At 49.9% G+C, this 18,442-nt stretch overlaps 1 protein-coding gene across 1 annotated transcript; it reads left to right on the forward strand.

The window, feature by feature from the left end:
* The first annotated feature begins 1,046 nt into the window (after positions 1-1,046).
* On the forward strand, positions 1,047-7,753 carry LOC138354537 (uncharacterized). Its single transcript, XM_069308898.1, has 2 exons — positions 1,047-1,781; positions 6,080-7,753. Exons 1-2 carry the CDS (start codon positions 1,047-1,049, stop codon positions 7,751-7,753), a joined length of 2,409 nt encoding a protein of 802 aa, XP_069164999.1.
* The last annotated feature ends 10,689 nt before the right edge of the window (positions 7,754-18,442 follow it).

Raw genomic sequence — 18,442 nt, forward strand, 5'->3', positions numbered from 1 at the left:
ACACAGCATGGCCACCACCACCACCACTGAGACACAGCATGGCCACCACCACCACCACTGAGACACAGCATGGCCACCACCACTGAGACACAGCATGGCCACCACCACCACCACTGAGACACAGCATGGCCACCACCACCACTGAGACACAGCATGGCCACCACCACCACCACTGAGACACAGCATGGCCACCACCACTGAGACACAGCATGGCCACCACCACTGAGACACAGCATGGCCACCACCACTGAGACACAGCATGGCCACCACCACTGAGACACAGCATGGCCACCACCACTGAGACACAGCATGGCCACCACCACTGAGACACAGCATGGCCACCACCACTGAGACACAGCATGGCCACCACCACTGAGACACAGCATGGCCACCACCACTGAGACACAGCATGGCCACCACTCTCCCAGACGTAACGTAAGCGAGAGTAAGAAACGATCTAAGGACACTAATAGTAATAACATACCAGTCAACTCATCATAAACAAATCATCACAACAGTAAACACATCAAATACGCAGGAGTGGATAATTGAGAGATCAACTACAAAACAGTTTGGTGTTCGTTGCTTCCGCGTTGGCCAACACAAGCCGGATTGATGGGCGCCTTCACCAGCCGGCTTCTGGGCCTCTACTCCTGCCAGCTATAATTCTTCACTCTTGTCTAACGAGTTTTTCCAGATAATTACGTGATCGATTCTCCACTCACTCTATAATTAGTCGATCAGCTGACGACATAGATGGAGTTTGTTGATGAGTCAGAGAGAGTGATGACGCTCTGAGTGAATCAGAGTATTCACCTAGCAAGCGTGTGTCTGTGTACTCACCTGGTTGTGTTTGCAGGAGCGAGCATTACCTCCTGGACCCCACCTTCCTAGCCGCCGTTTATATAACACAATGACTCCTGTCCTATTTCCCTCTCGTATCTACTTTTAAAATTATGAATAGCCTTTACTTCCACATCCTGCTTCTTTAGCTCTTTCCATTTTCTCTCTGCTCTTAAGCTAGATGAATACTTTCCACCATCCCTATGACTCAAAGTCATGGTCTCAAGCTTCCACCATCCCCGCCTCAAAGTTATGGTCTCAAGCTTCCACCATCCCCGCCTCAAAGTCATGGTCTCAAGCTTCCACCATCCCCGCCTCAAAGTCATGGTCTCAAGCTTCCACCATCCCCGCCTCAAAGTCATGGTCTCAAGCTTCCACCATCCCCGCCTCAAAGTCATGGTCTCAAGCTTCCACCATCCCCGCCTCAAAGTCATGGTCTCAAGCTTCCACCATCCCCGCCTCAAAGTCATGGTCTCAAGCTTCCACCATCCCCGCCTCAAAGTTATGGTCTCAAGCTTCCACCATCCCCGCCTCAAAGTTATGGTCTCAAGCTTCCACCATCCCCGCCTCAAAGTTATGGTCTCAAGCTTCCACCATCCCCGCCTCAAAGTTATGGTCTCAAGCTTCCACCATCCCCGCCTCAAAGTCATGGTCTCAAGCTTCCACCATCCCCGCCTCAAAGTTATGGTCTCAAGCTTCCACCATCCCCGCCTCAAAGTTATGGTCTCAAGCTTCCACCATCCCCGCCTCAAAGTTATGGTCTCAAGCTTCCACCATCCCCGCCTCAAAGTTATGGTCTCAAGCTTCCACCATCCCCGCCTCAAAGTCATGGTCTCAAGCTTCCACCATCCCCGCCTCAAAGTTATGGTCTCAAGCTTCCACCATCCCCGCCTCAAAGTCATGGTCTCAAGCTTCCACCATCCCCGCTTGTTCTATTGGTACTCACTGTGAAGAGTTCTTCTATTTCCACTCTCATTCCCCCTTTGTATTTTATCTGTCTTCATCATGTCGTCCCCCGTCTCCTGTTTTCTTCCGTCGTCAGGTTCTGTTCCTTCAGTCGTTCTTCTTTTCCTATCCCTCGGAAAACAGGTATGATTCTCGTTGCAAACTTCTGAACCTTTTTCAGTTTGCTTACCTGTCTTCAGGTAGGGGCTCCATGCTGGGATACACACTCCAAGACTGCTCTTACACACGCAGTTTAGAGCGCTCTTAAATACTAAAAAAATATACATGTATATATATAAATATATTTATTTACATAAATAAAAGTCTGCAGACACAAACAATGCTCTCTTCTGTCATGTTAGGGATTCTAATCATCCTATTGATTGGTCTTCCTCGAAAATAATCTTTCCTGCCTCTGCTCTACACAGACGCCGTCTTGTTGAATTACCTCTAATACACAACCTTCCCAACATGAACTTGAGTCCTGACTTTGTTGCTGTGGACTCTTCCCTTTCACAGTATATTCTTAAATGATCTAAACTCTTTAACAAACGTGACCTAACATAAGCTTACCCTTCCATTTATCTTTCTTTCTCTTTCCTTTTTCGTGTTCTGTTCATTATGTATATATATGTTTGTATATGTGTATGTATGTATGTATATATATATATATATATATATATATATATATATATATATATATATATATATATATATATATATATATATGTCGTACCTAATAGCCAGAACGCACTTCTCAGCCTACTATTCAAGGCCCGATTTGCCTAATAAGCCAAGTTTTCATGAATTAATGTTTTTTCGTCTACCTAACCTACCTAACCTAACCTAACCTAGCTTTTTTTGGCTACCTAACCTAACCTTACCTATAAATATAGGTTAGGTTAGGTTAGGTAGGGTTGGTTAGGTTCGGTCATATATCTACGTTAATTTTAACTCCAATAAAAAAAAATTGACCTCACACATAGAAAAAAGGGTTGCTTTATCATTTCATAAGAAAAAAATTATAGTAAATATATTAATTCAGGAAAACTTGGCTTATTAGGCAAATCGGGCCTTGAATAGTAGGCTGAGAAGTGAGTTCTGGCTACTAGGTACGACATATATATATATATATATATATATATATATATATATATATATATATATATATATATATATATATATATGTCGTACCTAGTAGCCAGAACTCACTTCTCAGCCTACTATTCAAGGCCCGATTTGCCTAATAAGCCAAGTTTTCCTGAATTAATATATTTACTATAATTTTTTTCTTATGAAATGATAAAGCAAGCCTTTTCTCTATGTATGAGGTCAATTTTTTTTTATTGGAGCTAAAATTAACGTAGATATATGACCGAACCTAACCAACCCTACCTAACCTAACCTAACCTATATTTATAGGTAAGGTTAGGTTAGGTAGCCAAAAAAAGCTAGGTTAGGTTAGGTTAGGTAGGTTAGGTAGACGAAAAAACATTAATTCATGAAAACTTGGCTTATTAGGCAAATCGGGCCTTGAATAGTAGGCTGAGAAGTGCGTTCTGGCTATTAGGTACGACATATATATATATATATATATATATATATATATATATATATATATATATATATGTCGTACCTAGTAGCCAGAACTCACTTCTCAGCCTACTATGCAAGGCCTGATTTGCCTAATAAGCCTAGTTTTCATGAATTAATGTTTTTTCGACAACCTAACCTACCTAACCTAACCTAACCTAACGTTTTCGGCTACTTAACCTAACCTAACCTATAAAGATAGGTTAGGTTAGGTTAGGTAGGGTTGGTTAGGTTCGGTCATATATCTACGTTAATTTTAACTCCAATAAAAAAAAATTAACCTCATACATAATGAAATGGGTAGCTTTATCATTTCATAAGAAAAAAATTAGAGAAAATATATTAATTCAGTAAAACTTGGCTTATTAGGCAAATCGGGCCTCGCATAGTAGGCTGAGAAGTGAGTTCTGGCTACTAGGTACGACATATATATATATATATATATATATATATTATATATATGTCGTACCTAGTAGCCAGAACGCACTTCTCGGCCTACTATGCAAGGCCCGATTTGCCTAATAAGCCAAGTTTTCCTGAATTAATATATTTTCTCTAATTTTATTCTTTTGAAATGATAAAGCTACCCATTTCATTATGTATGAGGTCAATTATTTTTTATTGGAGTTAAAATTAACGTAGATATATGACCGAATCTAACCAACCCTACCTAACCTAACCTAACCTATCTTTATAGATTAGGTTAGGTTAGGTAGCCGAAAACGTTAGGTTAGGTTAGGTTAGGTAGGTTAGGTAGACGAGAAACCATTAATTCATGAAAACTTGGCTTATTAGGCAAATTGGGCCTTGCATAGTAGGCTGAGAAGTGCGTTCTGGCTACTAGGTACAACATATATATATATATATATATATATATATATATATATATATATATATATATATATATATATATATATATATATATATATATATATATATATATATATATATATATATATATATATATATTTATATATCTATATTTATCATTTGAAAATTGTAATTATATAAGAGTAGTGTACATGTGGAGGTGTAGAGCGGACCAACACCAGTGAACCTACACTTTAAAACTGCATTAATATCCCGGCAGAGCGAGACATTAATGTGTAGGTGATGGATGTGTGGTCACGACGGACCAGCACACAGTCTCACCTCCTCCCACTCTCTCACAATAATAATAATAATAATAATAATAATAATAATAATAATAATAATAATAATAATAATAATAATAATAATAATAATAATAATAATAATAATAATAACACAGTAGTATAATATTAGGTTTAATATTACGATAGAAATATAATATTAATACTGTGCCAGCACCGTAGCTTGACCACTCACCATCATGGTTATGTATTATATGTAATTATGATTTAATTAGTACCGATAATATTTATATACTGATTATAAAAATAATCTCTGATAATGAGAATAATTAGAGTGATAATGGTCAATAAAATTATTCACTCCCCCCTTCCTATATATAATCACTAACACAAATGATCCAAGAAGCATAAGCGAGGTCATTACCTATATATATTATATATAATATAAGATGCCAGCTCCTCCTCAGAACAAAGGCCAAAGACCATTCCAACACACAACTGATCGTTCGAACACTTCCGGAACAAGTGCTCCACTGAAGGATTTTATTCGAGCCACAACGCTGTAAATGCTTCACCCACGTACTACAAACACAAATAATAGCCAACAGAACCTAAACACTTAACCCAACCACTGCCTATATATATGAACAATTTACTAATACATAATATTTCACGCCCTTTTCATGTGAAGTAATCTACCCCTGTCTACCTTGTAAATGCCTTTGAGTATTTTGTACGTTGTGATCTTGTCTTCTCTGCTGTTTCCTAACTCCAGTAACGTGAGGCTCATTTTATTCCATACGTGACAGCTCTGTGACCAGTCTAATGACGTCTCTTTGGACTTCATATGATATGTTGTGTTATGTTTAGCGAGGAGAAGATTTCATGCTTGCGCTGCATATTCCAAACGTGGTCTGACATGTCTTGTGCAGCGGTCTAAATTACTTTTATTTTTAGTTGTACATACCTAGTTGCGATTGCGGGGGTTGAGCTCTGGCTCATTGGTCCCGCCTCTCAACCGTCAATCAACTGCTATACAGATTCCTGAGCCTAATGGGCTCTGTCATGTCTCCAGCGAGCTCCAGCTCCTGGCCGTCGCCTCATAAACATTAAATAATCTAAGCGAAGCCTTTTCAACTCTTCGGCTCCTATAATCCCTTTTCTAGTTAGGTAAACACGTGTGTAGAGTCGTCAACACCTGCACGCAGCCCGCACCACCCAACACCTGCACGCAGCCCCCACCTCCCAACACCTGCACGCAGCCCCCACCTCTCAACACCTGCACGCAGCCCCCACCTCTCAACACCTGCACGCAGCCCCCACCTCCCAACACCTGCACGCAGCCCCCACCTCCCAACACCTGCACGCAGCCCCCACCTCTCAACACCTGCACGCAGCCCCCACCTCTCAACACCTGCACGCAGCCCCCACCTCCCAACACCTGCACGCAGCCCCCACCTCCCAACACCTGCACGCAGCCCCCACCTCCCAACACCTGCACGCAGCCCGCACCTCCCAACACCTGCACGTAGCCTGCACCACCCAACACCTGCACGCAGCCCGTACCTCCCAACACCTGCACGCAGCCCTCACCTCCCAACACCTGCACGCAGCCCCCACCTCCCAACGCCTGCACGCAGCCCGCACCTCCCAACACCTGCACGCAGCCCCCACCTCCCAGCACCTGCACGCAGCCCCCACCTCCCAACACCTGCACGCAGCCCGCACCTCCCAACGCCTGCACGCAGCCCGTACCTCCCAACACCTGCACGCAGCCCGCACCTCCCAGCACCTGCACGCCGCCCGCACCTCCCAACACCTGCACGCAGCCCGCACCTCCCAGCACCTGCACGCAGCCCGCACCTCCCAACACCTGCACGCAGCCCGCACCTCCCAACACCTGCACGCAACCCGCACCTCCCAGCACCTGCACGCAGCCCGCACCTCCCAACACCTGCACGCAGCCCGCACCTCCCAACAACTGCACGCAACCCGCACCTCCCAACACCTGCACACAGCCCCCACCTCCCAACACCTGCACGCAGCCTGTACCTCCCAACATCTGCACGCAGCCCCCACCTCCCAACACCTGGACGCAGCCTGTACCTCCCAACATCTGCACGCAGCCCCCACCTCCCAACACCTACATGCAGCCCCTACCCCCCAACACCTGGACGCAGCCTGTACCTCCCAACATCTGCACGCAGCCCCCACCTCCCAACACCTGCACGCAGCCCCCACCTCCCAACACCTGCACGCAGCCCCCACCTCCCAACACCTGCACGCAGCCCGCACCTCCCAACACCTGCACGCAGCCCCCACCTCCCAACACCTGCACGCAGCCCGCACCTCCCAACACCTGCACGCAGCCCGCACCTCCCAACACCTGCACGCAGCCCGCACCTCCCAACACCTGCACGCAGCCCCCACCTCCCAACACCTGCACGCAGCCCGCACCTCCCAACACCTGCACGCAGCCCGCACCTCCCAACGCCTGCACGCAGCCCGCACCTCCCAACACCTGCACGCAGCCCGCACCTCCCAACACCTGCACGCAGCCCGCACCTCCCAACACCTGCACGCAGCCCGCACCTCCCAACACCTGCACGCAGCCCCCACCTCCCAACACCTGCACGCAGCCCGCACCTCCCAACACCTGCACGCAGCCCCCACCTCCCAACACCTGCACGCAGGCCGCACCTCCCAACACCTGCACGCAGCCCGCACCTCCCAACACCTGCACGCAGCCCGCACCTCCCAACACCTGCACGCAGCCCCCACCTCCCAACACCTGCACGCAGCCCGCACCTCCCAACACCTGCACGCAGCCCGCACCTCCCAACGCCTGCACGCAGCCCGCACCTCCCAACACCTGCACGCAGCCCGCACCTCCCAACACCTGCACGCAGCCCGCACCTCCCAACACCTGCACGCAGCCCGCACCTCCCAACACCTGCACGCAGCCCCCACCTCCCAACACCTGCACGCAGCCCGCACCTCCCAACACCTGCACGCAGCCCCCACCTCCCAACACCTGCACGCAGGCCGCACCTCCCAACACCTGCACGCAGCCCGCACCTCCCAACACCTGCACGCAGCCCGCACCTCCCAACACCTGCACGCAGCCCCCACCTCCCAACACCTGCACGCAGCCCGCACCTCCCAACACCTGCACGCAGCCCGCACCTCCCAACACCTGCACGCAGCCCCCACCTCCCAACACCTGCACGCAGCCCGCACCTCCCAATTCCAGAAAATAATTTGAATTCTATGAAAATTCAATTTATCAATGAAATTGGAAACATTGAAATGGAATCGTAACATAATTAGGATTGCGGGAGTTGCTCTGACGTGCAACAGATTTCGCTGTTTCTTAAAAAAAAAAATATTTTTACCTGTCACAGGTGTGGCATCAATACTTATACTTACGAAATGAACGGTATGGAAAACAACATAGCACAATTCCAGCACAATTTCCCACAAAATTATTAAATCAAAATTAAAATAAATCAAATCTATGAAAATGAAATTTATAAATACAATCGGAAACATTGAAATGGAATTCGTAACATATTTAGTATAACGTGGTGTGTTGCTATTACGTGCAACAGATGGCGCTGTTTTTTGAAAAAAAAAAATAGTCATGTTTTTACATGTGACAAGTGTGGCATCAATATAGTAGGTATAATAAAACGTGCGCATATTCGATTGAAACGTTGTCAGAATTACAAAGCTAGGTGCGAGGAGGTGAGGTGCCTGGCAGTGTAGAGGAGGTGAGGTGCCTGGCAGTGTAGAGGGAGGTGAGGTGCCTGGCAGTGTAGAGGAGGTGAGGTGCCTGGTAGTGTAGAGGGAGGTGCCTGGCAGTGTAGAGGAAGGTGAGGTGCCTGGCAGTGTAGAGGAGGTGAGGTGCCTGGCAGTGTAGAGGGAGGTGAGGTGCCTGGCAGTGTAGAGGGAGGTGAGGTGCCTGGCAGTGTAGAGGAGGTGAGGTGCCTGGCAGTGTAGAGGAGGTGAGGTGCCTGGCAGTGTAGAGGAGGTGTGGTGCCTGGCAGTGTAGAGGAGGTGAGGTGCCTGGCAGTGTAGAGGAGGTGAGGTGCCTGGCAGTGTAGAGGAGGTGAGGTGCCTGGCAGTGTAGAGGGAGGTGATGTGCCTGGCAGTGTAGAGGAGGTGAGGTGCCTGGCAGTGTAGAGGGAGGTGAGGTGCCTGGCAGTGTAGAGGAGGTGAGGTGCCTGGCAGTGTAGAGGAGGTGAGGTGCCTGGCAGTGTAGAGGGAGGTGAGGTGCCTGGCAGTGTAGAGGAGGTGAGGTGCCTGGCAGTGTAGAGGGAGGTGAGGTGCCTGGCAGTGTAGAGGAGGTGAGGTGCCTGGCAGTGTAGAGGAAGGTGAGGTGCCTGGCAGTGTAGAGGGAGGTGAGGTGCCTGGCAGTGTAGAGGAGGTGAGGTGCCTGGCAGTGTAGAGGAGGTGAGGTGCCTGGCAGTGTAGAGGAGGTGAGGTGCCTGGCAGTGTAGAGGGAGGTGAGGTGCCTGGCAGTGTAGAGGAGGTGAGGTGCCTGGCAGTGTAGAGGAGGTGTGGTGCCTGGCAGTGTAGAGGAGGTGAGGTGCCTGGCAGTGTAGAGGAGGTGAGGTGCCTGGCAGTGTAGAGGAGGTGAGGTGCCTGGCAGTGTAGAGGAGGTGAGGTGCCTGGCAGTGTAGAGGAGGTGTGGTGCCTGGCAGTGTAGAGGAGGTGAGGTGCCTGGCAGTGTAGAGGGAGGTGCCTGGCAGTGTAGAGGGAGGTGCCTGGCAGTGTAGAGGGAGGTAAGGTGCCTGGCAGTGTAGAGGGAGGTGCCTGGCAGTGTAGAGGGAGGTGAGGTGCCTGGCAGTGTAGAGGAGGTGAGGTGCCTGGCAGTGTAGAGGAGGTGAGGTGCCTGGCAGTGTAGAGGGAGGTGCCTGGCAGTGTAGAGGGAGGTGCCTGGCAGTGTAGAGGGAGGTAAGGTGCCTGGCAGTGTAGAGGGAGGTGCCTGGCAGTGTAGAGGGAGGTGAGGTGCCTGGCAGTGTAGAGGAGGTGAGGTGCCTGGCAGTGTAGAGGAGGTGAGGTGCCTGGCAGTATAGAGGGAGGTGAGGTGCCTGGCAGTGTAGAGGGAGGTGAGGTGCCTGGCAGTGTAGAGGAGGTGAGGTGCCTGGCAGTGTAGAGGAGGTGAGGTGCCTGGCAGTATAGAGGGAGGTGAGGTGCCTGGCAGTGTAGAGGGAGGTGAGGTGCCTGGCAGTGTAGAGGGAGGTGAGGTGCCTGGCAGTATAGAGGGAGGTGAGGTGTCTGGCAGTGTAGAGGAGGTGAGGTGCCTGGCAGTGTAGAGGGAGGTGAGGTGCCTGGCAGTGTAGAGTGAGGTGCCTGGCAGTGTAGAGGAGGTGAGGTGCCTGGCAGTGTAGAGGAGGTGAGGTGTCTGGCAGTGTAGAGGGAGGTGCCTGGCAGTGTAGAGGGAGGTGAGGTGCCTGGCAGTGTAGAGGGAGGTGCCTGGCAGTGTAGAGGGAGGTGCCTGGCAGTGTAGAGGGAGGTGAGGTGCCTGGCAGTGTAGAGGGAGGTGCCTGGCAGTGTAGAGGGAGGTGAGGTGCCTGGCAGTGTAGAGGGAGGTGAGGTGCCTGGCAGTGTAGAGGGAGGTGCTTGGCAGTGTAGAGGGAGGTGAGGTGCCTGGCAGTGTAGAGGGATGTGCCTGGCAGTGTAGAGGGAGGTGAGGTGCCTGGCAGTGTAGAGGGAGGTGAGGTGCCTGGCAGTGTAGAGGGAGGTGCCTGGCAGTGTAGAGGGAGGTGAGGTGCCTGGCAGTGTAGAGGGAGGTGCCTGGCAGTGTAGAGGGAGGTGAGGTGCCTGGCAGTGTAGAGGAGGTGAGGTGCCTGGCAGTGTAGAGGGAGGTGAAGTGCCTGGCAGTGTAGAGGGAGGTGAGGTGCCTGGCAGTGTAGAGGGAGGTGAGGTGCCTGGCAGTGTAGAGGGAGGTGAGGTGCCTGGCAGTGTAGAGGGAGGTGAGGTGCCTGGCAGTGTAGAGGGAGGGTGAGGTGCCTGGCAGTGTAGAGGGAGGTGCCTGGTAGTGTAGAGGGAGGTGAGGTGCCTGGCAGTGTAGAGGGAGGTGAGGTGCCTGGCAGTGTAGAGGGAGGTGCCTGGCAGTGTAGAGGGAGGTGAGGTGCCTGGCAGTGCAGAGGGAGGTGCCTGGCAGTTTAGAGGGAGGTGAGGTGCCTGGCAGTGTAGAGGGAGGTGCCTGGCAGTGTAGAGGGAGGTGAGGTGCCTGGCAGTGTAGAGGGAGGTGAGGTGCCTGGCAGTGTAGAGGGAGGTGCCTGGCAGTGTAGAGGGAGGTGAGGTGCCTGGCAGTGTAGATGGAGGTGCCTGGCAGTGTAGAGGGAGGTGAGGTGCCTGGCAGTGTAGAGGGAGGTGAGGTGCCTGGCAGTGTAGAGGGAGGTGAGGTGCCTGGCAGTGTAGAGGGAGGTGAGGTGCCTGGCAGTGTAGAGGGAGGTGCCTGGCAGTGTAGAGGGAGGTGAGGTGCCTGGCAGTGTAGAGGGAGGTGCCTGGCAGTGTAGAGGGAGGTGAGGTGCCTGGCAGTGTAGAGAGAGGTGAGGTGCCTGGCAGTGTAGAGGGAGGTGCCTGGCAGTGTAGAGGGAGGTGAGGTGCCTGGCAGTGTAGAGGGAGGTGAGGTGCCTGGCAGTGTAGAGGGAGGTGCCTGGCAGTGTAGAGGGAGGTGCCTGGCAGTGTAGAGGGAGGTGAGGTGCCTGGCAGTGTAGAGGGAGGTGCCTGGCAGTGTAGAGGGAGGTGAGGTGCCTGGCAGTGTAGAGGGAGGTGCCTGGCAGTGTAGAGGGAGGTGAGGTGCCGGGCAGTGTAGAGGGAGGTGAGGTGCCTGGCAGTGTAGAGGGAGGTGCCTGGCAGTGTAGAGGGAGGTGCCTGGCAGTGTAGAGGGAGGTGCCTGGCAGTGTAGAGGGAGGTGCCTGGCAGTGTAGAGGGAGGTGCCTGGCAGTGTAGAGGAGGTCTCTGGCTCACACACTCCCACCTGAGCCTTCACAAGTGCTCACAGTGGACGGGGTTAAGAACAAGCGGGACACTGAATTGATGATTAATTCGCCACCCAGCAACTGTAGACCAGCTGCAGCGAAGGATATGAACACAGTCAGTACATGTACATAATAATATATATACAGTCAGTACATGTACATAAGCACAAATACAGTAAGTACAAGGACTTACAAGTACAAGAACCGTTAACAAGGACACACACACAAGGCAACATGAACAAATACACACACACACACGGCAACGTGAACAAACACACACATACACGACAACATGAACACACACACACACGGCAACGTGAACAAATACACACACACACACGGCAACGTGAACAAACACACACACACACGGCAACATGAACACACACACACACGGCAACGTGAACAAACACACACATACACCGCAACATGAACAAATACACACACACATACACGGCAACATGAACAAACACACACATACACGGCAACATGAACACACACACACACGGCAACGTGAACAAACACACACATACACCGCAACATGAACAAATACACACACACACACGGCAACATGAACAAACACACACATACACGGCAACATGAACAAATACACACACGGCAACGTGAACAAACACACACATACACGGCAACATGAACACACACACATACACGGCAACATGAACAAATACACACACACACACGGCAACATGAACAAACACACACATACACGGCAACATGAACACACACACACACACACGGCAACATGAACAAACACACACACACGGCAACATGAACAAATACACACACACACACGGCAACATTAACAAACACACACATACACGGCAACATGAACAAATACACACATACACGGCAACATGAACAAACACACACATACACGGCAACATGAACAAACACACACATACACGGTAACATGAACAAACACACACATACACGGCAACATGAACAAACACACACACACGGCAACATGAACAAACACACACACACGGCAACATGAACACACACACACGGCAACATGAACAAATAAACACACACACACACGGCAACATGAACAAATGCACACATACACGGCAACATGAACAAATACACACACACACACGGCAACATGAACGAATACACACACACACACACGGCAACATGAACAAATACACACACACACATACACGGCAACATGAACGAATACACACATACACGGCAACATGAACAAATACACACACACACACGGCAACATGAACAAATACACACACATACACGGCAACATGAACGAATACACACACACACACGGCAACATGAACAAACACAAACATACACGGCAACATGAACACACACACACACACACGGCAACATGAACAAACACACACATACACGGCAACATGAACAAACACACACATACACGGCAACATGAACAAATACACACACACACGGCAACATGAACAAACACAAACATACACGGCAACATGAACACACACACACATACACGGCAACATGAACAAACACACACATACACGGCAACATGAACAAACACACACATACACGGCAACATGAACAAATACACACACACACGGCAACATGAACAAACACACACACACACACACACACGGCAACATGAACAAATACACACACACATACACGGCAACATGAACAAATACACACACACACGGCAACATGAACAAACACACACACACACACACACGGCAACATGAACAAATACACACATACATACACGGCAACATGAACAAATACACACATACACACGGCAACATGAACAAACACACACATACACGGCAACATGAACACACACACACACACACGGCAACATGAACAAATACACACACACGGCAACATGAACAAATACACACACACACACACACACACACGGCAACATGAACAAATACACACACACGGCAACATGAACAAATACACACACACACACACACACGGCAACATGAACAAATACACACACACACACGGCAACATGAACAAACACACACATACACGGCAACATGAACAAACACACACATACACGGCAACATGAACAAACACACACATACACGGCAACATGAACAAACACACACATACACGACAACATGAACAAACACACACATACACGGCAACATGAACAAACACACACATACACGGTAACATGAACAAACACACACATACACGGCAACATGAACAAACACACACATACACGGCAACATGAACAAACACACACACACGGCAACATGAACACACACACACACACACGGCAACATGAACAAATAAACACACACACACACACACACGGCAACATGAACAAATACACACATACACGGCAACATGAACAAATACACACACACACACGGCAACATGAACAAATACACACACATACACGGCAACATGAACGAATACACACACACACGGCAACATGAACAAACACAAACATACACGGCAACATGAACACACACACACACACACGGCAACATGAACAAACACACACATACACGGCAACATGAACAAACACACACATACACGGCAACATGAACAAATACACACACACACGGCAACATGAACAAACACACACACACACACACACGGCAACATGAACAAATACACACACACACATACACGGCAACATGAACAAACACACACATACACGGCAACATGAACAAACACACACATACACGGCAACATGAACAAACACACACATACACGGCAACATGAACAAACACACACATACACGGCAACATGAACAAACACACACATACACGGCAACATGAACAAACACACACATACACGGCAACATGAACAAACACACACATACACGGCAACATGAACAAATACACACACACACGGCAACATGAACAATCACACACATACACGGCAACATGAACAAATACACACATACACGGCAACATGAACAAATACACACATACACGGCAACATGAACAAACACACACATACACGGCAACATGAACAAACACACACATACACGGCAACATGAACAAACACACACATACACGGCAACATGAACAAATACACACATACACGGCAACATGAACAAACACACACATACACGGCAACATGAACAAACACACACATACACGGCAACATGAACAAATACACAAACACACGGCAACATGAACAAATACACACACACGGCAACATGAACAAATACACACACACGGCAACATGAACAAATACACACACACACACACACACGGCAACATGAACAAATACACACATACACGGCAACATGAACAAATACACACATACACGGCAACATGAACAAACACACACATACACGGCAACATGAACAAACACACACATACACGGCAACATGAACAAACACACACATACACGGCAACATGAACAAATACACACATACACGGCAACATGAACAAACACACACATACACGGCAACATGAACAAACACACACATACACGGCAACATGAACAAACACACACATACACGGCAACATGAACAAACACACACATACACGGCAACATGAACAAACACACACATACACGGCAACATGAACAAATACACACATACACGGCAACATGAACAAACACACACATACACGGCAACATGAACAAACACACATACACGGCAACATGAACAAACACACACATACACGGCAACATGAACAAATACACACATACACGGCAACATGAACAAACACACACATACACGGCAACATGAACAAACACACACATACACGGCAACATGAACAAATACACACATACACGGCAACATGAACAAATACACACATACACGGCAACATGAACAAACACACACATACACGGCAACATGAACAAACACACACATACACGGCAACATGAACAAACACACACATACACGGCAACATGAACAAATACACACATACACGGCAACATGAACAAACACACACATACACGGCAACATGAACAAACACACATACACGGCAACATGAACAAACACACACATACACGGCAACATGAACAAACACACATACACGGCAACATGAACAAACACACATGCACGGCAACATGAACAAATACACACACACACGGCAACATGAACAAACACACATACACGGCAACATGAACAAATACACATACACGGCAACATGAACAAACACACATACACGGCAACATGAACAAACACACATACACGGCAACATGAACAAACACACATACACGGCAACATGAACAAACACACATACACGGCAACATGAACAAATACACATACACGGCAACATGAACAAACACACATACACGGCAACATGAACAAACACACATACACGGCAACATGAACAAACACACATACACGGCAACATGAACAAACACACATACACGGCAACATGAACAAATACACACACACACACGGCAACATGAACAAACACACATACACGGCAACATGAACAAACACACATGCACGGCAACATGAACAAATACACACACACACGGCAACATGAACAAACACACATACACGGCAACATGAACAAATACACATACACGGCAACATGAACAAACACACATACACGGCAACATGAACAAACACACATACACGGCAACATGAACAAATACACATACACGGCAACATGAACACACACACATACACGGCAACATGAACAAATACACACACATACACGGCAACATGAACAAACACACACACATACACGGCAACATGAACAAACACACACACACACGGCAACATGAACAAATACACACACACACACGGCAACATGAACAAACACACATACACGGCAACATGAACAAACACACACACATACACGGCAACATGAACAAATACACACACATACACGGCAACATGAACAAACACACACACATACACGGCAACATGAACAAACACACACACATACACGGCAACATGAACAAACACACACACATACACGGCAACATGAACAAACACACACACATACACGGCAACATGAACAAACACACACACATACACTCACGTAACAACAAACTCGTGCCTGCAAATCGTCGGCAAAAGCAGGCAAATATTTTCCAAGAAATTGAATCATTTATTCCAATTAGGTGTCTGCGAGGCGCATTAGGAGCAGGAGCGTCTCGCGCCCCATTAAGGCGCCCAGAAAAGAAAACACAAGAACCTATATATTTTAGTCTGTAAAAAACAATATATCGTTAATGTGTCTGGCGGCGTCTGGCAGCGTAGGTCATTAGGAGTCTGCAAGTTTAAATCAAGAGACAATGGCAAGTTGATGATAATATAACAGTTGCTGCTGATGCAATGCAATTTTGTCAACAGTAGAAATATTCCTCGTGCAATCTGAGCAGCAAAGTGGCTTAGATAGGAGGCTGCAGTTGGGTTAGGGCGGGCGGCTTGAGGAGAGACGGCCTGGGAACCTTCCCAGTTTGTGACCCCGTAAAACAAATGATCAACAAAGTGAGCGTTACTAACCGTCTTCCTCCCATGCCACCCCCCTCACCACCACCCAACCCGTCTTTTCATGACTACCGCCCTGGACGCTGCCCCGGGGGATGTCGCAGCTGCCCGGGGGATGCCCCAGCTGCCCGGGGGATGCAACAGCTGCCCGGGGGATGCCCCAGCTGCCCGGGGGATGACCCAGCTGCCCGGGGGATGCCCCAGCTGCCCGGGGGATGCCACAGCTGCCCGGGGGATGCCACAGCTGCCCGGGGATGACCCAGCTGCCCGGGGATGACCCAGCTGCCCGGGGGATGCCACAGCTGCCCAGGGATGCCCCAGCTGCCCGGGGGATGACACAGCTGCCCCGGGGATGCCAGAGCTGCCCGGGGGAAGCCACAGCTGCCCAGGGGATGCCCCAGCTGCCCCGGGGATGCCAGAGCTGCCCGGGGGATGCCCCAGCTGCCCAGTGGATGCCCCAGCTGCCCGGGGGAAGCCACAGCTGCCCAGGGAATGCCCCAGCTGCCCAGGGGATGCCCCAGCTGCCCGGGGGAAGCCACAGCTGCTCAGGGGATGCCCCAGCTGCCCGGGGGAAGCCACAGCTGCCCAGGGGATGCCCCAGCTGCCCGGGGGAAGCCACAGCTGCCCAGGGGATGCCCCAGCTGCCCGGGGACAACATGGTCCGCCTGCCCCTCACACACCCACAACATGGTCCGCCTGCCCCTCACACACCCTCAACATGGTCCGCCTGCCCCTCACACACCCACAACATGGTCCGCCTGCCCCTCACACACCCACAACATGGTCCGCCTGCCCCTCACACACCCTCAACATGGTCCACCTGCCCCTCACACACCCACAACATGGGCCACCTGCCCCTCACACACCCCTCAACATGGTCCACCTGCCCCTCACACACCCCTCAACATGGTCCGCCTGCCCCTCACACACCCACAACATGGGCCACCTGCCCCTCACACACCCTCAACATGGTCCACCTGCCCCTCACACACCCTCAACATGGTCCGCCTGCCCCTCACACACCCACAACATGGTCCACCTGCCCCTCACACACCCTCAACATGGTCCGCCTGCCCCTCACACACGCACAACATGGTCCGCCTGCCCCTCACACACCCTCAACATGGTCCACCTGCCCCTCACACACCCACAACATGGGCCACCTGCCCCTCACACACCCACAACATGGTCCGCCTGCCCCTCACACACCCTCAACATGGTCCGCTTGCCCCTCACACGCCCACAACATGGTCCGCCTGCCCCTCACACACCCACAACATGGTCCGCCTGCCCCTCACTCACCCCTCAACATGGTCCACCTGCCCCTCACACACCCACAACATGGTCCGCCTGCCCCTCACACACCCCTCAACATGGTCCACCTGCCCCTTACACACCCCTCAACATGGTCCGCCTGCCCCTCACACACCCACAACATGGGCCACCTGCCCCTCACACACCCTCAACATGGTCCACCTGCCCCTCACACACCGTCAACATGGTCCGCCTGCCCCTCACACACGCACAACATGGTCCGCCTGCCC

This window comes from Procambarus clarkii, chromosome 63 (genome assembly GCF_040958095.1).
Source record: "Procambarus clarkii isolate CNS0578487 chromosome 63, FALCON_Pclarkii_2.0, whole genome shotgun sequence".
Taxonomy (NCBI): Eukaryota; Metazoa; Arthropoda; class Malacostraca; order Decapoda; family Cambaridae; genus Procambarus; species Procambarus clarkii.

Coding starts and splice junctions, on each gene's coding strand:
- LOC138354537 (XM_069308898.1), top strand. CDS start 1,047: ATGACTCAAAGTCATGGTCTCAAGCTTCCACCATCCCCGCCTCAAAGT. Junction 1,782..6,079: donor CATCCCCGCTTGTTCTATTG/GTACTCACTGTG, acceptor ACCTGCACGCAG/CCCTCACCTCCCAACACCTG.